Below are 24,967 nucleotides of genomic sequence, written 5' to 3' on the forward strand. Positions count from 1 at the left end.
GGCGTGACGGGGAGGGGCGTGGCCGCGCCGCGGTTTGAACCCGCCGGCGCCCCGTACTGAGGCGGGGAGGGGGACGCGCGCTATAGGCTGCCCGCGGCACGTGACCAGGGGAGCTACGGGGCGGCGGAGCGGCCAGTCGCCTCCGCTTTGCCGTTGCGCGGCCGCCCGCCGCCATGCCCCGGTACGCGCAGCTGGTGATGGGCCCGGCGGGCAGCGGGAAGGTGAGGCGGGGCGGGCTGGGGAAAGGCGGCGGCGCCGCGGGCGGCCGCTGACGGCTTGTTGGTGCCTTGCAGAGCACGTACTGCGCCACCATGGTGCAGCACTGCGAGGCGCTGGGCCGCGCCGTGCAGGTGGTGAACCTGGACCCGGCGGCCGAGCTGTTCAGCTACCCCGTGATGGCAGGTGAGCGGCGAACCGGGACCCCGCGGCAGCCCCGGCGGCCCCCGAGCTCAACCCGCCGGCCGTGTGTGTCGTTCCAGACATCCGGGAGTTGATCGAGGTGGATGACGTCATGGAAGATGAATCCTTGAGGTTCGGGCCCAACGGCGGGTTGGTGTTTTGCATGGAATATTTTGCCAATAACTTTAACTGGCTGGAGGAAAGCCTTGGGCATGTGGAGGATGACTATATATTGTTTGATTGCCCAGGTAAACAAACCTCAATGTTTTTGTATCGTTCTTCACATGCAGTACGAATTTGCAGTATTTTTTTTTGTTGTTCGTAGCCATGCACGCTGTTTTCTGCATCACTAACAGTTGCCAGGGTTAATTTCAGGTGTTTAAGAAGCGAACGTGGGCCCAGGATAACCTGGGTGACAGCACTGACTCCTAATTGCATCATACTGTAGGAAACAATCATCTTGCCAATATAATAGGCCCAGGCAGGATCTCTCAGCAAAGCATATTTTATTAACGATTTTGCAAGACGGGGTGTTGTACCTAAAGGTAGGCGCACAGAATAGGGCAAAAAGCCCCTGCTTATATCCCCCCTAAATCCAGGCTGCAAATTCCCTCCTGTTTCCCATTGGCAGGGTTTACAGACTACCCGACGCTTGCCTCAATTTACCTGTCTCATTCATCTAATTCTAACAATCCCCTCCCCTTATTGATTTATTTAAAATACGGATTCCTGGCTCTTTGGTTACCCTTCCCCTTAGCTTAATTTTTTCAATACAGTAATCGGTTTGCATTCCGGGATTAGTTCAAAGAGACTTTGTATTACATGAAGGATTCATAGTCTGATGTCTCTCAATCCTTCCCCCCCGGCTGGGGTCAGGCACCAGGTCCCCAGTTTTGTAAAAACAACATTCCTCCTTCAATGGCTCCTTACAATACGCTGCAGGAACGCTGTGGCAACTGCAAACTAACGCTAATTGGAGATCAACAGAGGAAAAAGCCCCTTTCTTTTCCACTTCTCCAGTGTAAGTTCATCCAAACGCAGTCAGAGTTGTCGGAAAAGAAAGATGCTTTCTTCATCAGCTTTTATCCATATTAAGTGCAATGCCTCTATTTATATAACTGATATCCATGAGCTGTTCCCGTTAGCATCACATTTTTGCACACTAATATCCTGCGTCTGCCCCAGGTCAGATCGAACTCTACACGCATCTGCCCGTGATGAAGCAGCTGGTGGAGCAGCTTCAGCAGTGGGAATTCCGCGTCTGTGGTGTTTTTCTTGTGGATTCTCAGTTTATGGTGGAATCTTTTAAGGTACCCATTTGAAATCTGTTGTAAAAGTTCATATTGATAAAGGGCAAGAAATCTGAGTGATGTAGGGAGCTGGGTTTGTTTAGCCGGGGGAGATCCGATTGCTGCTTTCAGCTGCCACAGACGCGGCTTGCAGCAAAGAAAATTCCAGTTGGGTGTGAAGAAAAGCTGCACGGTGACAGCGGTCAGACCGGAACAGGGGCACAGAGATCACGTAGTGTACGTCCGTGGAGTTATTCAAAACTCGACTGGGCAAAACCCCTAGGCAACCTGATCCGAGCAGTTGTACGAACCCGATAACCTCTAAAAGTCCCTTCTGACCTAAATTCTGTGATTCCATGAGAGGTTTCTCATATCTGGAGAGACCCGGCCACCTTCCCTGTCTAGCTGTCAGAATCCTGAGATGGGCTTTGAGTTTTGTAATGGCCTTTTCGGTGGCAGGTCCAGATTTGAGGCTCTAGAAATAAGAGGGCACATGGGAAGCTCCACACCTCCCTTTTCCAACAGAGATAAGGGCTCCCCACTCGGCCTCGTGTCCACGTTTCGCATATTTGCTAGATTTGGTCTGTGGTAGAGTGTGCTGCATGTTTGTATTGTGATTTCTGTACTTAACTACATCATTTTTTTAAATTTTCCTGAAGTTTATCTCTGGAATTCTGGCAGCTCTGAGTGCAATGATATCTTTAGAGATTCCGCAGATTAACATCATGACCAAAATGGATTTGCTGAGCAAGAAAGCCAAGAAGGAAATAGAAAAGTAAGCTCCAAAAAAATTACTTACTCTGTAGCGTAATATCTTGAGGTAAACTTCAGTCAAAATTCAATCTGTTTCCCACAATTAAAATATACTGGGTTTGAATGGGAGAAGATGCATTTGTTCTATATCAAGCATAGTCCTTAAATGTCTGGATAGGATGCTTACAATTTAGTCAGAATCAAAAGGCTAACTCCATGGTTGTACATATTCCTGCATTTTTCTGTAAATAATTATCATTATGCTAATTACCATTATGCTGGACCGTTTTGGTAGCTATATAAAAACACACTGACTCATTTGCTCTGTGGCCAAGGATTCTTTTGATATTAATGATAACTTTGTTTCTCCCAGGTACTTAGATCCAGATATGTATTCTATGATTGAAGATTCTACAAATATATTGAAAAGCAAAATGTTTAAGAAACTGACTAAATCCATATGTGGATTGGTAGGTATATTGCTTTTTAACTGGTACCCTTATATTCAGTCCTGTATTTATAAACGATCCTGTATGGTTCCTGACTTCATTGTTGTTAGAGATACTGTATGTGCTATAGTAATTCTCCCCGCCTTGCCCCAAAACTATGTATTTACCTACCCGACTTATTAGCAAAGCCAGGATCCAAAAGATTCTTAGGCACTTGAGCATTTTAATTTTGCTTATTTTAATTCAGCTTTTGATTTTTTTCAGATTAGCATAAGATTCTTGATAGTAACATTGGAATTGTAGCCAATATATTTTCCATGAATCCTGTTCTATTAGCAATTTTGGAAAATGTTGTCTTTGAGAACTAACTTACTGCATTTTCTTACTAATATCTTTCAAATCCTTTCTCCAGATTGATGACTATGGTATGGTTCGATTTCTACCTTTTGATCGCTCTGATGAGGAAAGTATAAACATAGTTCTGCAGCACATAGACTTTACCATTCAGTATGGAGAAGATCTTGAATTTAAAGAACCAAAGGTGAGGTACTTCTGATGATAAGATGAAAAATTAAAAAAGATCCATAATATAAGTTGTAATGTAAATGTGTTCTTTGCCTTTCTAATAAATTGTCTTAGTACGGCTCAAAATAAGCCATATTTAGTCATAGTGACAATGCTTATATCGAATTCATTTACAATTACAACAGTGAAATCCTTTATATTAAAGAATTCTTTATATTGAATTATATTAGTCTTGTATATGCAGACTGATCAAATGGTTGTGTTTAAAAGTAATGCTTTGGTTTTCAAACCAATGGAATTTTAAACTTCAAAGCACCGTTAATATCACTAAGATTTCTTCCTACATAAGTGTTCAGACTCCCCTGATAATTCCTGTGTTGAAGCCACTTGTTGTATATGAGATACAGATCAGGAATAAATTCTGTTGTGTAAAATACGGGATAGAAAACTGCTGTGTTAAAATCTGTCCCAAGGTCTGTCTAGTTCTCTTATTCAGCTCATAAATCCCGAGGAACAAGTCCAGTGCTTTTACTCAGTTTTTTTATTCCATTTTGTACTCTTCAAGTATGCAGAATACCTGGATCTAGGGTTTGACCTATATAATTTCAGTAGCTCTAGAAACACGTTGCTTTTCAGAAAGTTTTGCCATATTTTATGGAACCATATTAGACATTGTTCCCATTATGGGTTCTGAAATAAAACCTCACAGAACAGACAATGTACAACAGCCTCTAGGGAATAGCTAGGTTTTATCTTTCTTGTTTTGTTTTTGGCAGGAATGTGAAGAAGACAAATCTGCTCTTGTGGATGAATACTTTCAAGATCATGTAGATGAATAAAAAATGGATGTTCAACAATGGGATGAAAATACCTTGTGTTAAAAACGAAAAAAATCCACCCCTACACAAACATACTTGATGTTTTATCTGTAAGATAACAAATATTTATAATGAAGAGTGGGCTATATAACCTCATAACTATTTTAATAAACAATTTTTATTCTTATGTGTGTGTTATAAATACATAGGCTAGCATTGGTACATATAAAAGTTCCCCACCTACAGATCTATCTCATTTATGCACAGGAATGCTTGAAAAAGATCTAATAACTTGCAAAAGAGGCAAAGCCAAATAGAAGTAACACACATTTATCTCCAGTACTGAGCAGTTAGTTCCATTATTACATGAGAGAAATAATTGTTCTAAAGGGTGAAAATTGTACTTCATGAACTGAAGCTGAATTAGGCAAAGCATGAAGTCTGGTCAGTGCGTGGTCTCTCTCCCTCTTGAAGAACATGTGTTTGAGACTCAGGAAGAGCCCAAGATTTTAAGCTGCTTTAAGGCTGATTTTTGTACAACTTGCACAGGACTTTAAGTTGTTTATACATCGATAATGTCTTAAGCACAGCACAACACTTAACAGAAAGAAAATCAGCTTAAATAGAACTTGGTGATGGTCTTGTGCAATCACTTCAGAAACTGTATTGGTTAACGAAGAATTCAGCAACAAATAGGTAAATTCCTTTTTTTCCCCTGAATAAGGAACTTGTACTCCTACTATAGACGTGTTATCTCATGCTTTCAGAGAGGCAAAACTTTAGTGTATCACCAAAGAACATATTCACCTAAGTAATTAAGTACATATAGCAAAGGTTTTGGGAATTTTTCAGGCTAATTACATCATGGCGGGACCTGATCAGCTGAATTAAACCACGCAAATGTCGGAAAAATTCTGGTGGCTTAACTGATGCCTGGACTGGCACATCCTTGGGACAAGTTACGCTTTTGGCATATGAAAAGGACAAACCCCAGCCCTGCAGTTTGATTACTTTGACTCACCTTCCAAATGTCCTCATTTCTCCTCCTTTACTCAAGGTGTGAGTCATGTAGTAGGGGACAAATTCAGAATGCTGGGTCACAGGAAAGGTTATGGCCTGATAGTAGCAACGGTGTGGACCTTAAAATATTGCTTCACTCTACATGTAACGTTTGGACCTGTTCAGTGTTTCCTAACACCAAGTGCCAGCTGTGCTTTGCAAGTTGGGTCAGAGCAAGTGATGCCCAGGAGTGTGAACACACAGCAGAGAAAACCGACAGTGAGCAAAGCGCCCCCAACCCGCACTCTTGCCAAGCGCTGAGCCTTGGGCAGGAGCTCAGCTCTGCCGGCGCAAACGCGGGATGTCAGCGTGGCTGGGGAAGAGAAGCGTGGCAGGGGGACACCGAGGAGGGTTATTCGCAGTGCCGGCCACAGCAGAAGCAGAGGAATGGGGGGAGCCCCACGACGGGGAACGAAGCGACCGTGCCCCAATCTGAGCGTGGTTTCCCCGCACCTTCCCGGGGCGGTGCGCGGCCTCCTGGCACCGCCTCTGCTGCCTCATTTCCTGCAGCCCGGGCGGACGAGGAAGCTCCGCTGCCGGCCGCTCTGCGCTCCCCGCCCGGCCCCGCCGAGCCGCCTCCTGCCCTTCGCCATGCCGGTGAGGGCTCCGCGCCCGGCGCTGGGCCGGAGCCCGCGGGCGGGAGGGGAGGAGGGAGGGCTGGGGGAACAGACCGGAGCGGGCGGGGGCGACCCCGGGCCGGGCGAAGGGGCTCGGCTGCTGCCGGGGTCTGGCCGGGGGGAGGAAAGGGTCTGGAGCTGCGGGGAGCCCGGCTGAGAGAAGGGAATTGGTGTTTAAGGAGGCTGCTGCGAGGCCAGTGCCCTCCTCCTCCTCTTCTTCCTCCTCCTCTTCTTCCTCCTCCTCCTCCTCCTCTTCTTCTTCTTCCTCCTCCTGGGATCCTTCCGCAGTCCGGGGGGGGCGGCAGCTCCAGCGAAGGAGAGGGGAGGGAGAGCTGGGCTGTGCTCTGGTTTGGGGGGATATGAGCCGGGCTGTGCTCTAGTTTTGGTCACATCACCTTCCTCTGCTGGAAATAAGCTGCTTTTCTGCCTGGGGGTGCTTAATTCCCCCCCACCTGCATCCCCTGCAAAACCGCGGCTGTGAGGAGGCGAAGGCTGCCCAGGGGCCTGGCACAGAAGTGCCTAAAACTAAACTCATCAGTTGTTAGAAATTAGTTTATCAGGAAAAACCTGCCATATGCAGAAATGTTTGGTTTGTTTGCCTTTTTTTTTTGGTTGTTGTTGTTTTCCACTTTGACCAGTTTTATACTGCACAGAAAAGTCTTTTTTTGAGTGTGTGGGTATGTGTTAAGCCTGGCTTTATTTATTATTATGTAATATTAGCTAGACATGGAAATAAAATATAATATTTTTTTAATGACTGGTGAACCCTGCAATACCCTGGCTTAGGCAGGAGGGCAGGATGGGGTTGGGCAGCCCAGGGATGCAGCAGCACCCGCAGACCAGCTGCACCAGTTCTACCCTCTCTCCCAGCACCGCAACCTAAATGGTACCAGTGATGATGCCTTCCCAGCCTTCACCAGAATGACCCTGAGATCTGGGCCTAATTAGAAAACTAATTAGAAAACAGCAATTGTCTGTGCAAGGAAAAATTGCTGGAAACATCACTAACGAACCAGAGCCTGACTCCTGTTTGATGAAGACATGGGGGAGGTGCGATCGGATGTGGAAATGTCTATTTTCAGTAGCATTAATGACCAGCCTTCCCCCCATCTGTAGGCTTACCACTCAACTTTAATGGACTCCGACACCAAGCTAATTGGGAACATGGCGCTGTTACCCATCAGGAGCCAGTTCAAAGGCCCAGCACCTCGGGAAAGTAAGTTTGTAAGAATCTCTGAAAACCTGCCTGCATATTGCTTGTTGTTATCTGGCAGTTCTCTCCAAACCAGCCCTAGCAAGAGCGACGAGAGGGTTGGAAATGCAGCGCTTTGCAATTTATAGAGGAGCAAAAAAGGTTTCAAATACTGAAGCTGTGCAAATCCTAGAAAATAATTATGCACAGATAAATACATGCCATGCTCAAATCAGTTGTTTCAGTATTTAAAGCCTATGGTTACTGTGCTCGTGGTTCATCCTGTCTGACTGTTCTGGGGAGGACGTGGCGGTGTGAACCCTCTGCTCTCAGAGGAAGTGGAGGTTTAGCTACAGAGAACTCAGGCTTCGGTCTGCAGCTGGAGGATGAGCAGTACGTTAGTCAGAGCTTTAGGGCAGGGGGCTTCAGAAATTAGAAAACAGCGTTTACCAGTTCTTCTAATGAAGTTATGGGCATCTCAACAGAGCCCACAGGCAGCCTGGTACAGATTCCCCCTTTGGTACGTGAAGTAGCACTTCCCAGGCATGATATCCCCCAGTAGTGTGGCTGTTCAGTTTGAGAAACATAAAGGAAATTTTTCTGGATTTAAGTAGTCTCAGCTGGTGGCAAAAGCAGGTGAAGGTCACAAGTAAGCTTGGCGCTATGTATTCTGCTCACCCTCCCTTTTTTGAAGAGGACAATGAAATTTGTGTGATCATGTTGTTATGCTTTCTCCAAAAATGTTTTTGTGTCCTGAGAAGACTTTTATGCTGTAAAACTCTGCTGAGTTACTCACCTGATGGGGAACTGCTGAATTGCTGCTGTTTGTGAAGTCAGAAATCACGGGGGGAGGAGAAGAAGGGAGTTAAAGTTCCTGCTAAGAGTAGGAAGCTTAAATATTACGGTCTGAGCTCACCAGTGTTACACACAGCAACAACTGTTTTCTGTTACATAGTGCTGTCTTCTGTTTTTTGCAAATACCAAGGTTTTGCCTTTGCAATCATCCTTATTTATGTATTTCAGTGAGTAAAAGTTATGTATATAGTATAATGTAGTATAATGGTGCACTCTAACTCTGTATTTCTCTTTTGTTAGCTAAGGACACAGATATTATAGATGAAGCCATCTACTACTTCAAAGCTAATGTTTTCTTCAAAAATTATGAAATTAAGGTAATTTTTTGAGATACTGTGCATATAGTAGTTGTTTGGAGGGTTGGTACTGTGAATATAAATTTATTTTCAATTAAATAATTCTACTAGGTAACAAAACTTCTCCTTCTTTTAGAGTTTGGTAAATGTAATGAATTGCAAATCTCTTTCTCATGAGGGAACTGTAGGCCAACATGGCTTGAACTCATTCCTGTTTCAAACTTGTATCAGTTCCATAAAGTCTCCCTTAGTCTAAGAGTGGCTGGGCTCTCCACTTGCTCGTTTTGCAGAACGAGGCCGACAGAACGCTGATCTACATAACCCTCTACATTTCTGAGTGCCTGAAAAAGCTGCAAAAGGTAAGAAAAGTGAATTTCTATGCAGGAGGGAAACGGAGTCTGTTCTGGGAATTGTACTCAGGAAAGGGTTTGCCGATATTCTCCTTCCAGTGGCATAAATAATCCTGTTCACCCCAGTCCCAGTTGTCAGAGCCACAGATATCTGAAGCTGTGGATCTCCAAAGAGAAGTTGTGATGAGTTCTTATGTGTTACAGATTGGTAAAATATTTGGGTCTAATGCTCCGCCAGTTTTTGTTTATAACTGTTAATCCACTGTTTGCCTGGTTCTTCCAGTGTAACTCCAAAGGCCAAGGAGAGAAGGAAATGTACACTCTGGGAATCACCAACTTCCCGATCCCCGGGGAGCCCGGCTTCCCGCTTAATGCCATTTACGCCAAACCTGGCAACAAGCAGGAGGAAGGTAAGGGCTAATCTGGGACCTCTGAAGGCTTCCTTGGCTTCATACTAGCTGCATTTTTGTGACTGCAGCTAGAAAAATTACCTGTAAAACAGAATCTCTTAAATCTGCAGTTCTGTCTTCCAGCAGAAGCTGGATTTTCTGACCTCAGGGGCCCACTGACTCCCCTGGATCCTTAGATCCAACGGAATGAATTAACAGGAGTCTGAATCTGCCTTTTGCATCAACAAAATCACATGAACACTTCCCTGCGAAATTCAGCTTGGCTTGGCACTGCCTCAGTTTACTGCATTCTTTCCTGTGCTGTGTTTCAGAGGTGATGAGGGCCTATCTGCAGCAGCTGCGGCAAGAAACTGGTCTTCGCCTTTGTGAAAAAGTATTTGATCCGCAAAGCGACAAGCCTAGTAAGGTAAGAGTTCAGAGTCATCATCATGGATTTAATGAGAGGCTTGGTGTGGTTTTTTTTTTTTTTCAGAAATGTGTGGGGAGAAGTGAGATGATGGGGTGAGGGATCAGGTGTGGGTAACTTTGGCACAAGTTTCTCTGGTTGTACAAGGCGAGGGAAGAGCAGGCTGCAAGTTATCAATAAATTTAATCTGTAATGCGGTAAGGCAGCCAATGCCAATTTGGGTTACTCTAAAAAGCAGGGCAGTAATAAGTGGTGTCTGGTTCAACTCTTCAAAGTGTAGCATGTCTGCTGTTGGCCAGGGTTTCAAATGGAAATCCAAAGGCACGAGCGATGCTGTTTATCTTCTCGGGTGGTTCTGATTTGATAGTTTCTTTGAAGTAGACCATTCTGTGTCATATCCAGATTAAAAAAAATAGCTAACCAATGCATGAATCACCTCCTGAGTGTTAAGATGTTTCATGTGCAAATGTGACTGCATTTAATATTGTAATTATTTAGGCTAATTTATTTTCAAAGTCATAGCTTTCAGATCCATCCCTTGTTTAGAGTTATATTGGAATAAATAGTAAAAAAAAAAATTGAAATAATAGAAAGTAGAATGTCGCACTTTAATTCAGAGTCCTATATTATAAATTCATTGGGTCCATTCCTGTCCTCTTGTTCTAAATTCCAGTAGAAACCAGTGTGGAAAACATTACATGCAAAACCAGAGCCTTAACATTTATTTGTCAGAGGTTGAATACTTTGAGGTCACTACTTTGTTTATCTCATGGAAACCGTCTTTGCATGATTTCTGATTTTATACTTCCTTGTGCAGTGGTGGATCTGCTTTGTGAAGAGACAGTTCATGAACAAGAGTCTGTCAGGTCCTGGCCAGTGAAGAGGCAAAGCAGCAACAACATTAAACATTTCCACAGCAAGGTGTATAAAGTGTTCTTGCCTTTGTTTTGGATACATTTTGTACCAATGAAGAATTAAGTGCTTAGGAAGAAAAAAAAACCCAAACAAACCATACAAACCAGTCCATGAGAGGTAAAGGGAGGGAGGGCAAAAAATAATTTGAGTAGTGTAAGCAAATATTATTAAGCTGGTGCTTAATAAGTGATTTCTAACATGCTGTTTCAGATGCAAGCTGCTTTATTATTGGTGGCTACAGCTAGTGTTTAAAACAGGGCTTGTATTTAAAGAGAAGAAACAGCCGTGCCTGTGCGGCAGAGGGAGCTGCCTAATTGCTCTACTGGCTGGAGTCTCAGTTTTGGGTGTCCATGGAAAACGGACCCGTCACGCTGTGTTGTCAAGTGCTGTGATTTTTACCTTGTTTTCAATAAACTTAGCTTGTAATTAATGTGGTAACTGCTTTATGTCTTATGGACAGCCTTCAAAGAAATGAGAGTTTTGGGGTTGTTTTTGTGACAAGACCATCATTATTGTGTAATGCTTATCAGTAGGAAGCGAATCATTCGCACCGAAAATGGGTGATTTACATAGTGGCTATAGTTTGCAGCAACATACCTGGTTATTTAGCCAGCCTGCCTTGGCAGAGCAGCGCCCCATCGCACTGAAATGCCTCCGGAGGGTGACACGGCGGGTAACGTACGGCTTAGATTGACTCCGGCACAACCATCACACCACACCAGCAAAAACTGGGACCGTTTTGACCAGTCTGATGGCTTCTTGAAGAACCGCAGTCAAAATTCGGTTTATTCCGAGTTCTCTCTTTGTAGCAATCCTTGTTTTGTTGTCACCGTCCAGCACCAACGCGCTTTTTGTTTGAAGCCCAGTGCTGGTGATGGTGTGTCAGTCTGTCGAGAGGTGGATTCCTCTCCAACCACCAGTGATGGCGCGTTCAAACTGAAAGCTCCTACTGAATTCATTCATAGTAATGTGTATTCTGCATTCTTTTTGTAATAAAGAGCAGAGAAAAAAAAAAAAGGTTATGGTTCAACTCTCAGTCTAAGCCTTATGAGGCATTTTCCCCTGGCTGTGGCCCAGACGAAATGTAGGTTTTGAAGGGTCTTTCACCTCAGTTACCTATTTTTATAGGCAGGAGCTTCGTTGTCCCCGATACTTCTGTCAGGTTTAGCTGCCACAACCAGCAGATAATGGTCTCAGGAGAAAAAGGGCCAGACTCAAGAGATGTGCAGACACAGAGGGTACGTCTCTTCCATAAAACGACACAGAGCCGAAAAAATGATTCCTCAAACCCCATGTCAAAGAAAACAGTCCCCCGAACGGCTGAGGCGGCCGCCGCCCGTCACTGCGCAGGCGCGAAGCTGCCGGGGACCTCGCGCGGCGCGCACCCCCCTCGGGCTGCCCTCCCGCGCGCCTGTCGGGCCGCGCGCCCGCCATGGAGGCAGTGTGGCGGACGCCTGCAGGCGGCGGCGTGCGAGGCCCCCCCGGTGGCGCCATTTCGGAGTGGCGGCGGCCGGCGGCGCCGTTCGCTCCCCGTTCGCCGCCCGTCCCTCCCGCCCCGCGCCTCCCCGCCACCAGCATGAGCGTGGTGGAGCACGTACGGGAGATGGCGGCCGCCGGGCTCCACTCCAACGTGCGGCTCCTCAGCGGGCTGCTCCTCACGATGAGCGGCAATAACCCGTGAGTGGCCGCCCCGGGGGCTGACAGGGCTGAGGGGGGAACTCGCCAGGCGGAGCTCGCAGGCTGCCGGGGGGTGTCTTGCGGACAGGGAAGGAGCCAGGCCCGCCGGTGTAGCTGCCCCTGCTGCCGGGCTGTGCCATGCGGGTCCCGGCCGCCGGTCCCGGCCCGGGGGGTGAAGCTCGGTCAGCACCGAGGGGTTCGGCGTGAGCGGCCTGGTAGAGCTGGGGTGATTTTCTCCTTGCAAGGATGCTCTGTGCGGGTCACAGCTCTTCCTTGGATGGGTTTTGAGGTACTAATTGAAGCCAGAATCCTATTCTGATACCCTGACTCTTAACACTTCTGCAAACACACTGGCAGTGTTAGGAAGGGGGGTTGTAAAATGTAGGAATGTGGATTAAGACCAGCATAGCTGTACAAGGAGCTGGATTACCTTGTAAGCTCGAGTCCATTCAAACAAAATGTGCGTTAATAGGTGTTGACAACATGTGGTTTGTTACGGGGAGGATGGAGGCAGCTCTGATTTGGTAGCAGTGGCCAAGCAGCTGAACAGAAGCTGTTGTTACTGAAGAGGTGTTGGGAGTGGATATTGCATTTGTTTGTATGCAGATAAAAGAAATCGGTGAGATAATCCCTTTGTCAGGTGCTGGTACCTGCTACCCAGGGGTCCTCCCAATGTAGTAGAGAAGCAGCACTTGGAAGTTGAAGCCAGACAAACCAAAGCTACACTTTAGAGCTGTGAGATTTTCGATGTTCTGCAGTTAGCTGATCTCAGCGTTTGTATTTACATTTCTTTTAGGGAACTGTTTTCACCATCTCAGAAATACCAGCTCCTTGTGTATCATGCAGACTCTCTCTTCCATGATAAAGAATATAGAAATGCTGTCAGTAAGTATACAATGGCCTTGCAGCAGAAAAAAGCATTAAGTAAAACTTCAAAAGTAAGACCTTCTACTGGGAATGCTGCCTCAACTCCCCAAAGCCAGGTATTTAAAAATTGACTCGTGCTGCATAACATGATCACGTTCCCCCTTACAATTAATATTGCTGACTCAGTATTATAGCCTTAGATTGTGGATTTATCATGTCCAATAAGCCTGACTTTTCAGGCTAATTTATTTTGAAAATACCAGTGCATTTTCTAATTAAGAACTTAATATAGTCTCAAACATGGGATTTTTTTGTATGTGTAGTTCATGCTCTTTGCTTGAAGACAGGAGCAATATGAGCTGGCAGTAGTTTGCTTTGTTAACTTTGTTGCACTAGATTTATTCAACATAGTGTAGGCATTTAATGAGAAACATTATCCATTTTTTTTACTTGACTAAAACAACATTGTACTTTAAAGTTTGTATTTTATTGCAGTGTTTACCATCTGAAATTGAAGTGAAATATAAAATGGCTGAATGTTACACAATGCTGAAGCAAGATAAAGATGCCATTGCTATTCTTGATGGGATTCCTTCCAGACAGAGGACCCCAAAGGTGAGTTCTGGCAGGCTTCCGTCTCAAGTCCTTGGTCAGCACATCTTGAATCTACAGGCCAGTGTCTGGTCAAAAGAGAATGTAGCCTGGAAGTATAATGACATTGTATAAGGTATTGTAGCAGAAACCAGCTGCTTGTTTTGTGTAGAGCTCAAATAATTTCTCTTTTTTCATCAATCATGACTGCATTCAGAAGCTGAGTGGAAACTTTCTCTGCCTTCCAAAGCTGATTCTCTCCAAGAATTCCATTGCTGTGGAGAGGTCAACTGAAAGAAGGTTGTCTAAGGGATATACTGGTCCTTCTTGGCATCGTATATAACCACTTGCCCATCTTTTGACTTTGTATATGCACAGCACTGAGATTTCAAGATGTACTATGTAAATACAAAAGAATGTAAATTTTATCTTTGGGCTCAGAAAGAAGTAACAGTTTTGATTTTATACTATGTGATACATCACAGTGTTCTCAGAAGAAGGGCAGGTGATTTTGTCTGTGCCCAGAATAGGAGGCAGGCATGCTTGAAGACAAAGTTGTAACTTTTCCCAGTGAGGCTTTCTCCTTTCTCACGCTTGACTCCCCCAACATTTCTGTCGCTTGTAGATCAATATGATGTTGGCAAATCTGTACAAGAAGGCGGGTCAAGAACGCTCATCTGTAACAAGCTACAAAGAAGTGCTGAGGCAGTGCCCGTTAGCGCTTGATGCCATACTAGGTAGGTGTCTGCACACTAAGTGTTCCAGTATTAAACAGTATTACAATTTGAATTATGTGCGGGAGTAGGTAACTGTCTTTTACTTGCACGTAATATGTAACAGCTACATTATGCAAATTATAAAAAGCACTGTAACAAGCTGCTTGTTTATGCTCGTCAAGGAATGGAGTTTCTGGTCTTCAGACAATTAATTTGCATTAAAAACAGTTTATGGTGGCTGAACTGGATGTGTTTACCATTCTGAATAGGTTTGCTCTCGCTGTCGGTGAAAGGTGCAGAAGTGGCCTCTATGACCATCAACATAATTCAGAGTATTCCCAACTTGGACTGGCTTTCCATGTGGATCAAGGCGTACGCTTTTGTGCATACTGGAGATAACACAAGAGCAATAAATACCATTTGGTAAGAATTCAAAGAGGATGGTGTAATCAAATAATATATTAACATTTATATATCATTCTATTTAAAGTGGCGTTATACAAATAACAGGGATTTTTTTCTCTTAAAGCTCTTTAGAGAAAAAGTCATTGCTGAGGGATAACGTAGACTTGCTGGGGAGCTTAGCAGACCTGTATTTCAGAGCTGGAGATAATAAAAACTCCATTCTAAAATTTGAACAAGCACAAATGCTGGATCCTTACCTAATAAAAGGTCAGTAAATCCTAAAAGAAAGTTTACTCGGTATAATGATCTGAGGAGTGACATTAGAGTGGAATATTGTGTATTGTACCTGCCTTTCAGTTCAGAATTCATGTTCAGAAGCTGTGTATCTTGAACAGTTACTGGTACTTACACAGTTTAAAGTAGGTTTTTGTGGTTTTGGTTTTTCCCGTTGTGAACGACTTTGCCATTTCTTGATGACTGATCTTTGCACATTTCACGTTAGGAATGGATGTATATGGTTATTTATTGGCACGTGAAGGTCGACTAGAGGATGTGGAGAACTTGGGCTGCCGTCTCTTCAATATTTCTGACCAACATGCGGAACCCTGGGTGGTATCTGGGTAAGTTGTTTTCTTTCCTTTCTTACCTCAGTTCTTTCTGCATGTGGTGGATTACAGTTGATACAGTGGATTCAGCTTTTTTGTTCAGAAGGTGTTTTTCCATCTTATCCCGTTCTTGGGGTAACTTAAATTAGCTATCCAAAAATACCTCTTTTGGTTGTTTCCTGTGTGTTTAAACCTACTAGAGTTACCATCCCTGTGCAATAACAATGATATATGAAATAGCTGTAACAGTTAGCATTCACACTGCTTTTTTTTTTAAACTCCCGAAAAAGTTTTTTTCCCTGAATATGTATTCATAACTTCAAATTCAAGAAGTTCAACAGTTCCCTGTCATTTCTTTTTTTTCTTCTTCTTCTCTTCCTTCTGCTGTTAAACCTCGATGAGTGTGCACAGGCAGTACGTTTACAATCCCTCTTGTCTTTCCATAGGTGTCATAGTTTCTACAGTAAACGATACTCTCGTGCCTTATATTTAGGAGCCAAAGCTATCCAGCTGAATAGTAACAGTGTCCAAGCTCTCCTGCTGAAAGGAGCTGCCCTCAGGAATATGGGCCGAGTCCAGGAAGCAATTATACATTTTCGTGAAGCAATTCGTCTTGCGCCTTGCAGGCTGGATTGCTATGAAGGTGAGTGAAATTTTGGTTTGTTTTTTACTTTTTCATTTATTCAAAATGGAGAGTGCTAATCTGATTTTTCTTGGCTCCTCCAGTTCCATATCTTGTGCTATGTGGTGGGCGCGGTGCTGTGGATTCCCTGCTAATGTGAAAAGCATGGACTTAGAAATACTGTAATGCAGGTTTATGTTTGTTTTAATAGTTTTGGCTTTACTTGCAATTACCGGAGAAACCTGTAACCTGTCACAACTTAGTCTTTTGTCAGATGTTGGTCCTGGGAGATGGTTGTGCACCTCCTGCCTTTTTCTTAGGTTCTGGGTAGAACCCTGTGCCATTTTAATATTTGTGTCCAAGTTTCCCTATCTGCAAGTTTCTTTGACATATTTTGCAATTTGTATTTGCTATTAGAGTGTCAACTGTTTGGAGACTGGGCACTGCAAAGTGCAAATGACTGAGGAGGGGTTGAGTGTCTGTAGTGCTCACTCAAGAACTGAAATGTTTTCTTTTTTTATATCATCAGGTCTCATCGAATGTTACCTGGCATCCAACAGTATCCGTGAAGCCATGGTGATGGCAAATAACGTGTATAAAACTCTGGGAGCAAATGCACAGACACTCACTCTGTTAGCAACAGTCTGTCTCGAAGAACCAGTCACGCAGGAAAAAGCAAAAACGTTATTGGACAAAGCACTAATGCAAAGACCTGATTACATTAAAGCTGTGGTGAAGAAAGCAGAACTTCTTAGTAAGTTCCTTTTTTTTTCCCCATGTTGACTTATTTAAAGTGTAATGTTTTACATGGAAGAGTGTTCTGCAGCCTCATCGATGTGAAGAATGTTACAGCGATGTTACAGCCCAGGGATTTATCAGTTCTATCCTGAAGGAAAAAATCACAGGAATTAATTCCATCTAGCAGTGGATATTACACCAGCACTTAAAACAATTGCAAACAAAATGTTTTGGCTTCAAAGGATATGTAATCCTGAGCGTAGCAGTTATTGCAATAAAAACCCATTGCTTAGAGTTAATCATGCAAAAAGTATCGTGCTACTGTCCCCCACACTGGCAGTTCTGAAGGAAGAAATAGTCTTGCGTCATGATGGCTCTTTGTGTACGCTGTGACTTTTAATAGACTTATGTAAAGTATTAACTAAAACTGTAGCTTTGCATATAAACAGGTAGAGAACAGAAGTATGAGGATGGAATTGCTTTGCTGAGGAATGCGCTGGCTAATCAGAGCGACTGCGTTCTGCACCGCATCCTGGGAGACTTTCTGGTGGCTGTCAATGAGTACCAGGAAGCCATGGACCAGTACAGCATCGCCCTGAGGTAAAGCAAAGGCTCCACAACTGCAGTGTAGTTAAAATAAACAATCACCAACTTGACTAAAGTTGAGCCTCTAATTGATTAGGATGTACAGCAGAAGTAGCTTTACATTTTTTTTTCCCCCTTAAAACAAACCCTGTCCTGTTAGTGAATTACTTGGTCATAAGGCTTTGGACTGAGAAGCGCAAAATTTAGGGTCTGCACTAATGCTGAGCATGTCATTAGGCGTGCGATTCCTCGACTAATGAAAGGATTAAGGCATGGATTTATTTCTAGTTATTATATAGTCAAGCACATTAAGATCCATTCCTTTAGACTAAAGGTGCTCTATAAAAATGAGCTATTAAGTAAATTTTAATAGTGTGATTCAATTTAACATAACGTGAACGTTATTTTGGGGTGTTACCATGTTTTCATTTTAACAAGTTAAATTTACCTTAAATCTAGCACATTATGTCTACCATAAGCTTATGTAGCTTAAATGGATTAGCTGGTTTTTGCTTGCATACAATATATTTAGTCATAGTCATTTAAATTTGTACTACTTTCATGTCACTCTAGAATTAGAGTTGCCTGGAAGAGTGTGATGTTTAGTTAAGTACATTCTTGGGGATCAAAATTGTTTTCTATAAAGGTTTAATACTCAGTGTTAGAGTCAGCCTGAAGTGAAGTCGCGTGATCTACTAAACTGAACTTCTTGATGATGTTAAACAGCAAGTGCAGACAACAAGATGAGGGGGTTTTGGTTGTCGTTGGTTTGGTGTTTGGTTTTCTTTGGTGGTTGTGTGTGTGTGTTTTACGACAATGTCACTAATATAAGGGAAAAAAAAAAAGGTTTAAGACAATGCTTTCTTTTTCTTACTTTGCTCAGTTTGGATCCAAATGATCAGAAGTCGCTCGAAGGAATGCAGAAGATGGAAAAAGAGGAAAGTCCCACAGATGCAACCCAGGAAGAGGACGTGGATGACATGGAGGGCAGCGGGGAGGAGGGGGACCTGGAAGGCAGCGACAGCGAAGCGGCGCAGTGGGCAGACCAGGAGCAGTGGTTCGGCATGCAGTGACAGCCGCTCCTCCGGCCGCTTGTGTGGACATTTGAACACACCACTGGGGCCGCTCTTCTTTGGAGAACATAAACTTACGATTTTTGCAGTAACAAAGGTCTTTGTTGGTGTTCTTTTTTGTAAATAGATTTTGAAACCAAGGGCAAGGGTGCAGCTGAGCAATGAGAGAAGAGAGGGAAGAACATGGTCTGGCCCAAGGCCTTGCAGTGCATGAGTGTTCCTGTTGTGGATGATATTTCTCCTGAAATCCTCTGACTAAAGCCTTTTACCGACTGTTCTTACTCCTGCTGCCACCATGATTCTCTTGATGTGGTCCAGCTTCCTATAAGTTATTTTTTGGGCTTTATTTCTCTTGCCATGTGCTCAGTATCAATGGGAACATGATAGTCTCTGGGGGTAAAGGGAGGAAGTGGGTGAAACGGTGCAGAGTGGCCCAGGTTGGAGTCGAGTTTTCATCGAAAACCAACGACTTCAGGGTCTGCCAGAAAAGCTTGGGCTGTGGCTGCCCGTGGCCCCGCCCGGCCCGGGCTGTGGCCACGCCCCCCGAGAGTGGCCACGCCCCCGACAGTGCCTGCCACCTCGTAGCCACGCCCCCCCGCGGAGCTCCGCCCACCCCGCCGTGGCTCCGCCCCCTCAATCCTGCTGTTCTGGAGCTGGGGCCATCGTTGCATTATTGCATTTTTTTCGTATCATTTTGGGTTGGAAAGCTGATTCAAAAGGGTATCTGCGGCTACGAAGGTTTTTAGCCACTGGACATACATCAAAATGCTTGCTTATTTTTGCTGTACTTTTTAGAATGTTTTTAAAATATGTGTATCTATCTTACTTTTTTTTTTTTTTTAATAAGTTTATCTGCCTTACATTTACTTTGCTTTCAGGGTGTTTTAGGGGAGCCCCATTCATTAAACAGAGCCGTACAATGTTAAGTGCTATAAATCATGTTGGAAGAAAGCTGGAGTACTTACCAAAGGCTTTTAATCTCAATACGTCTGGAAGATAATAGCAATAAACATAGAATCATAGAATCGTTTTGGTCGGGAGAGGCCCCTGAGATCATCAAGTCCAACCGTAACTTAAATCTGGTAGTAAACCATGGCTAAACCACAATTGTTTTTGCAGATTTCAGCTCATTGCATGTCTTTCATAAAAGAAGGAAAGAAATACAAATGTACAAGCAAATTCAAAGCATCTTTAAAAAAAATTGTTTTCTCCTCACACTCGGGCATTGATCGGCTTGTGTTCTGCATCTGAAAGCCGGCGGCTCCATCACCTTTCTGGTTGTATTCGAACCTGCCATGGATGGAAGACCGGGGTTCTTGATGGTATTAAACGGAAGAAAGGACACGTTTCATTTTGATGAGAGAAATAGATGAGGTACATGATGTATATTTCGTGAGCTGCTCAGCTATTCTAATAATTGCTTTAAATAGGTCGTTAATGGCAGATGGAAATCACTGAAACATTTACACAGCACAGGAAACCGGAGAACAGTTTCACTCAAACCGTCCGGTCGTGCGTTTGTAGATCATCTGATAATCATTCCTTTTAGCACCGAGGGGAAACTGCTCCACAATGAGCGTGTTGTAAAGAAAACGTCAGCATGCTTACGTGTGGCTTTAGCAAACCGGCCCCGGGACGCCTCCGATCAACTTAGGAGAGCTGTAGAACAGTTGTGTCCTCACCGCTTTGTTTTGCTGAGAACCTGGCTCCATATTGAAAGTGACAATTCAGTCAGATCCTGCAAATAAAACCTCTGTAAGTACCCGATGGGATATAACTCGTGTGTCGTCCTTGCTCATAGCCGTACAGTGGGTGAGGTGCCGTCCGTGTCGAGTGCGTTTGAGATTGTACAGACAGATGTATTTAGCACGAGCTCCAGAATTCTACAGGGATTCTTCTTGCCTATTAATGAGGCTTCATTAGCGCTCTAATTTTAGAATGTGATCTCTGGTTTTGCAGAGATCTTGTGCTCTCAAATTGAGTTACTGGGATTCTAGTTCAGGGAATGTCACAATTAGCCGCTAATGAGCGGCTGACCTCATTCCCTCGATCACGTGCCGAGCTCCCTAGAAGAAAAGATCGTAAAGCAAAAAGCTGGAGTTCAGGCTGTTTCGGACCCTCGGTGGAAGCTCCCCAAAGTGGAGCGGCTCGCAGGCGAGGAGAAAAAATCCATTTCCATCCCATTGTGTGGGGAAATTGCCCATGTTGAATTCGAAATCCTCGAATTTGAGTCACAGATGTCATTAGTTAAGTTTTAATTCTCTCCTACTTTGCAATAGGAATGACACAGAAGCGATGCAAAGGGACAGAATTTCTTCAAACCTCATGAAGACTTGGGTAAGGGCTGGAAGACTTAATATCCCAGAGTTTAGCAGCAAGCGATTTGCGCACTTCAGATAACACCCGACATCTCGGCTGCATTTCTGATTCTGATTTGCAGATCTGGGGAATCCAAGAGTTGTGAAGCAGAGATAACAGAAGGAACTGAGGACTGCTGGCCAATGTCAGCATTTTCTGTCCGAGGTGCCTTTTCCTTTTCTGCTACTGCTGGTTATAGAGATTTTTTAATTAACTAAGACTTTCCCAACCCCCTTTCAATAACGATCTTCCTCATTAGGCCTGGTTTTGTGTGGTGATTCTTCCCTCCTTGCTTTTCAGGAGCTCAGTGATGTGGAAACTGGTGCATCTAGGGCAGAAGCCGGGAGTATTTCTTGTTCAGCAAACCCTATTTCCTCACTTACACCTCGGCTCTAAGGAAATCTCAAAGGCCACGTCTACCATCGTAATTTCAAGTTACACATACCATAACCAGATATCTCTTGAAAAACCAGATCTAAATCAGTGCAGTCTCCAGTGGTCTTAAATTTAGTGGCCTTAGGTGGGCTTAAACTCAGTATAAACCTGATTTCAAAGTAAATAGCCTTAGGCAGGGCTTAAAGTAGCATAGTCCAGCTAATGTGTATTCAGTACTGCCCGTCAGTAAATTGATGCAACTTTATGCAGTACCCAGCAAAACTCAAGTACATCGCAGTTGATTTTGCTGTCGTTTCTCCATCGAAAGGACTCGGTTTGAGCCTGAGGATCGTCCGCCGTGCAGCTGGAGAGGGGAGCTCTTAATCCCATTAGGCTTTAAGATCAGAGCGGCAGCTGCTCCATTTGGCGAAAGGCTGGATGTTGTTTGTCTTTCAAAGTACATCTGTTGGATAAAAGCCCTTCTGCTTTAGGCAGAGACTTCCCTAATGAGCACATGGAACCTGATTAAGGTGTAGGGAAGAGCTAGATGCTGAGCTGGTCCTACCATTGCAGCTCTGAGTAGATGCAGAAAAGCGATTTCAGGAGTTAGAGCAATTTCCTAGGAGAGAGAAGCACCCTGGGAAGTTTGTGTGCTCCAGGGTCAGCGTCAACTTGAGAAAGGAGTGCAGGATTTCGATTTTTAGGTGCTTGAATTTCACTTCAACACCTTTATTCGCTCTGCCCTTCAACCCAGACCAAGGGAACGAGCACCTGGTTCCCCGCTGGCAGCAGGGGCCGTTCTCCGGGTTGGTTCCACGAGCTGATGTCCGTCTGGAGCCGTGCAGCGCCCACAGTCGTTCTCCAGGCTCTTTTGGGCACGTCACGTACAGCTTTTTGCCGTTTTACTGCAGAATCTGGTAGAAGCGTCGGTGTTGCTGCTCGGGGAGGTTCTGTAACGCTGGGTGGCAGAGGACTTGTTAAAGCAGGTTCTGGGTGCTTTGGAAACTTGGCCTTGGTTTTCTGACGGGCCACCTGTGGTTTGCGTGCCCCGTCTGACGGAGCGGAGATTGAGTCGATGCTATAGCAATTCCCTTCAGGTTCTCTTTCTGATCTACGAGAGGTTTGGGAGCTGCGAGCAGGAGCAGCGTGGGGTTTGGGAATCAGCCCGCGCTGGGTCCCTTTTCTCTGGTTGAGGCTGAAATTTCCAGCACCTGACGGCTGGTTTGTGGGTGCGGGGGGTGGCTGGGCCCTGGGTTCTGTGCTGTCAGCTCACTGAAGGTGTCAAGCCCCTCGGCGGGATGTCCTGAGAAGCTGACAGCGCCCACAAACCAGCGGCTTAGATTTTATAACGGTACAGGATTCGGTACCCATAACTTATAGCCAAAGGTGAACTGCGGCCACAGCGAGGCGGGCACCGCCAAACCCGACTGGGGTTGCTGTTCCCAGCACGGCGAGGTGATGAATATTCAGCAGGAATCCCTGGAAAGCCGAAGAGCTCCACCAGGAACTGTTGTTGGGATGCAGCCCCCACGTCAGCCCAACTGTGGGCAGTGAGGTTGTTCTTCCAGGAAAGGAAAGGACAGACATTTGCTGATTTAAGGGGCGGTGGGAGCTTTCCTGCCCATGGTTTGCCTGGCGTGGGTCAGGCTCGCACCTAAAGCAAAGGTCAGTGTTAGTGCTGAAGTGACGGCGAAGGGCAGTGACAGGAGAAACTTCTCCTAAGTCCCGACATGTGCCCGGGGCTTCCTGCCCGGGTGCGAGATCAGAACGCTGGGGCTTTTGCAATCACGGTGCACTGAGCTGCGTGACTCGGTTACGAAGGCATGAGCTGGGTGCAGCTCGATTGTTTTTAGCCGCTGATGTTATCTCCCCCCAGCAGCGAAGCCGCGTTCCCTGCCTGCCTCGGTAGGAAAAATTGACTGCCACTTGCATAAATAGCAGGGGGTTCGTAACAGCCTGGGCTTGTCGGATTTGGGGCTTGTGGTGGTGTTTCTGGACTTGATTTTGGTTAATTATGGCAGCTTCTCTGCCTCAGAGGCTGAACGGGACACACCAAGCGGCTCTTGGAGGCTGATGGCTGTTCAGAGTCGGTCTGGGGGCCAGGGATGGTCCCTTTGGGCTGAGGGACACGTGAAGAGCAGCTCACACTGTGCGCGCTGAAAGCTCCTGAGGGCTCCTGAACCTGCATGTGAAAAATTGGCCTCAAAGTCCTTTCCTTTGCCCTGCCCGAGGAGCCAGACTGGTACATTTTACCTCTTAACGATGGCGATGTCAGCAAAATCCTGTGGCTGGATTATGGGCGAGCTGGCGCTGCCCCAAAGCGCTAATTCACTCGGGAATGTCTGGGTGTTCCCATCACTCTGCACGTTCCCCGCCAGCCGCTCCAGGAGGGGGAAGAGGATAATTCTTACAAATTCAGTTACAAGATGATAATTCTTATAGATTCAGTTACAAGGTGATAATTCTTATAGATTCAGTTCCCACTGTCTCTATTGAAGCACAGGGCAGCGACTTGACCTGATAAGGCAAATAGCTGGAGCCTGCGAAACCGATGTCCAAAGGCTTCTCTGCGCTTCCACATGGTTAAATTGTTGGGATGAAAGATTTGAGACCTCTCCAGGTGCTCCGGGCTCTGCAGAGGGTGGATTGCTGCTCTGTCTTCTACGGTCCATGACTTTTCCTGGGGCTCTTTTCCCGGCTGAGCTGCAAAGCAAATTTGCCGTCTCCTTCCCCACAGGCTTTTCTTGTCTCTCGCCCACCCTCCTGAGGGTGGATGTGGGTTCTAATCACACAGACTCATCTCAGTGTAAAAACAGGGCTATTTCTGCCCTCTGTAATTAGGGTTTGCTGTAATGTGTCTATAATCCCTAATAACTTGAGCTATGGGGAGCTGTTTCCTTCCTCTGCGGCTGTCAGTGGGTTCATCCATGCGACGCTTGAGGGGTTTGCAGTGAGGAGGAGGAGGGGGCTGATGAAGCTGTTTATCTCTGCATCTCTTACCACACACTCTTGCACTCGAGTACCGAGCAACCCACTGAGCATCACGTTTTCTTCACAGGGCTGTACTCCAGAGTGCTGCTTGCAGTTCATTTGGCTGACTAGTTATCAGTTAATCTTGCAGATCATAATTTTAAAAGATGTTTAAAAATAAGTTACGAATTTGATCTCCACTTGCTCTCCAGTGACGCGCTGTATGAATACAGAAATGCTGAAACCATCCATGGAATGTGACTCGTTGTGACAGCGGCACAGGCTGGGAGCGAGAGCTGTTTTCTGAGTGACTGCTTCGTATTGTCATTTCTTTACATTTGAAACCGGTGCTGCAACAAGAACTTCTGCAAGTTGAGAAAAAAGGAGCAGCTGGGCAGCTGGAGTAACTTTCCCACAGAGGTGCAGGTACAACACACCAGGGTGGGGGTCTGGGGAACTGGACTTGAGCTGCCTTCTGCTGAGAAAGAAGTGAGCTGAGTTTTTCCTTCCCTTGCTGCCTAATTAAAGCAAGGCTGGAGGTGCTAATTGGGGCAGGTTCTTCTACTGTTCTGAACAAATGACTTTAACCATCCAGCTCAGGTGTCTGTGTAAAGCACTAATGGGTGTGCAGAGTGGGCCAGCTGGAGGGTTTGCTGGTGACAGTGGTGCTGGCGTGTGCTGGACGGGCTAAAAATACAACAGTGGGAAGAGCTGGAGATAACAGCTGAGCCCTGAGCTGGGCTCTGCCAGTCCCGGCCCGGGGGTTAGAGCAGAGCTCACAACACTACCATAGTAGGAAGCGGCCACGAGCAGCTCAGCCCCATCTCCTAGCGCATCTCCACTGTCTGCAGCTCAGCCCCACCATGGAATTCAACCCTCGTATTTTTAAACCTCACACTATTGTGTTTGAAGGGTCTCAGATGTGTCACCTCATTTGGATATCGCTGTTTGCGAGCAGCGTGCCGGTGTCACAGGCTGGAGGTGAAGAGGCACGACCTGGAATTTAAAACACATCGCTGGAGTTGGCTGATGCTGCAGAGACACTCCCCTTC

At 45.4% G+C, this 24,967-nt stretch overlaps 3 protein-coding genes and 1 long non-coding RNA gene across 7 annotated transcripts; 3 read left to right on the top strand and 1 right to left on the bottom strand.

Moving 5' to 3' along the window:
* The first annotated feature begins 104 nt into the window (after positions 1 to 104).
* GPN3 (GPN-loop GTPase 3) lies at positions 105 to 4,420 on the top strand. 2 transcript variants are annotated; one of them, XM_065646335.1, is made up of 8 exons: positions 105 to 181; positions 294 to 402; positions 480 to 647; positions 1,585 to 1,709; positions 2,348 to 2,463; positions 2,815 to 2,911; positions 3,303 to 3,431; positions 4,192 to 4,420. In XM_065646335.1, the coding sequence occupies exons 2-8, from the start codon at positions 312 to 314 to the stop codon at positions 4,252 to 4,254; spliced, it is 789 nt and encodes a 262-aa protein (XP_065502407.1). In that variant the 5' UTR covers positions 105 to 181; positions 294 to 311; the 3' UTR covers positions 4,255 to 4,420. The 2 variants fall into 2 exon arrangements, with proteins under 2 accessions (XP_065502407.1, XP_065502406.1); XM_065646334.1 differs by having other exon boundaries at positions 106 to 221.
* Positions 4,421 to 5,664: 1,244 nt separating this feature from the next.
* On the top strand, positions 5,665 to 10,763 carry ARPC3 (actin related protein 2/3 complex subunit 3). Its single transcript, XM_065646726.1, has 7 exons — positions 5,665 to 5,889; positions 7,026 to 7,125; positions 8,197 to 8,273; positions 8,543 to 8,611; positions 8,886 to 9,012; positions 9,324 to 9,418; positions 10,236 to 10,763. Exons 1-7 carry the CDS (start codon positions 5,680 to 5,682, stop codon positions 10,296 to 10,298), a joined length of 741 nt encoding a protein of 246 aa, XP_065502798.1. The 5' UTR covers positions 5,665 to 5,679; the 3' UTR covers positions 10,299 to 10,763.
* Positions 10,764 to 11,814: 1,051 nt separating this feature from the next.
* ANAPC7 (anaphase promoting complex subunit 7) lies at positions 11,815 to 18,308 on the top strand. 3 transcript variants are annotated; one of them, XM_065646722.1, is made up of 11 exons: positions 11,815 to 12,010; positions 12,807 to 12,993; positions 13,373 to 13,492; positions 14,094 to 14,205; positions 14,454 to 14,607; positions 14,714 to 14,856; positions 15,092 to 15,209; positions 15,641 to 15,837; positions 16,346 to 16,570; positions 17,004 to 17,154; positions 18,023 to 18,308. In XM_065646722.1, the coding sequence occupies exons 1-11, from the start codon at positions 11,910 to 11,912 to the stop codon at positions 18,210 to 18,212; spliced, it is 1,698 nt and encodes a 565-aa protein (XP_065502794.1). In that variant the 5' UTR covers positions 11,815 to 11,909; the 3' UTR covers positions 18,213 to 18,308. The 3 variants fall into 3 exon arrangements, with proteins under 3 accessions (XP_065502794.1, XP_065502795.1, XP_065502796.1); XM_065646723.1 differs by having other exon boundaries at positions 12,807 to 12,895; positions 13,356 to 13,492; XM_065646724.1 differs by having other exon boundaries at positions 11,922 to 12,010; positions 12,807 to 12,895.
* Positions 13,349 to 24,665, bottom strand: LOC135995427 (uncharacterized). The gene is made up of 4 exons (XR_010607105.1): positions 19,178 to 24,665; positions 18,014 to 18,602; positions 14,999 to 16,702; positions 13,349 to 14,573 (listed from the first exon to the last, which is right to left on the bottom strand). It is a non-coding gene; the product is annotated as an uncharacterized LOC135995427 (long non-coding RNA).
* Between the last annotated feature and the right edge of the window lie 302 nt (positions 24,666 to 24,967).

This window comes from Caloenas nicobarica, chromosome 16 (genome assembly GCF_036013445.1).
Source record: "Caloenas nicobarica isolate bCalNic1 chromosome 16, bCalNic1.hap1, whole genome shotgun sequence".
NCBI classification, from domain to species: domain Eukaryota; kingdom Metazoa; phylum Chordata; class Aves; order Columbiformes; family Columbidae; genus Caloenas; species Caloenas nicobarica.

Coding starts and splice junctions, on each gene's coding strand:
- GPN3 (XM_065646334.1), top strand. CDS start 174: ATGCCCCGGTACGCGCAGCTGGTGATGGGCCCGGCGGGCAGCGGGAAG. Junction 2,912..3,302: donor CTAAATCCATATGTGGATTG/GTAGGTATATTG, acceptor TCCTTTCTCCAG/ATTGATGACTATGGTATGGT. Junction 3,432..4,191: donor TTGAATTTAAAGAACCAAAG/GTGAGGTACTTC, acceptor TGTTTTTGGCAG/GAATGTGAAGAAGACAAATC.
- ANAPC7 (XM_065646722.1), top strand. CDS start 11,910: ATGAGCGTGGTGGAGCACGTACGGGAGATGGCGGCCGCCGGGCTCCAC. Junction 13,493..14,093: donor CCAGACAGAGGACCCCAAAG/GTGAGTTCTGGC, acceptor TGTCGCTTGTAG/ATCAATATGATGTTGGCAAA. Junction 17,155..18,022: donor CAGTACAGCATCGCCCTGAG/GTAAAGCAAAGG, acceptor TACTTTGCTCAG/TTTGGATCCAAATGATCAGA.
- ARPC3 (XM_065646726.1), top strand. CDS start 5,680: ATGGGGGGAGCCCCACGACGGGGAACGAAGCGACCGTGCCCCAATCTG. Junction 8,274..8,542: donor TCAAAAATTATGAAATTAAG/GTAATTTTTTGA, acceptor CTCGTTTTGCAG/AACGAGGCCGACAGAACGCT. Junction 9,013..9,323: donor TGGCAACAAGCAGGAGGAAG/GTAAGGGCTAAT, acceptor GCTGTGTTTCAG/AGGTGATGAGGGCCTATCTG.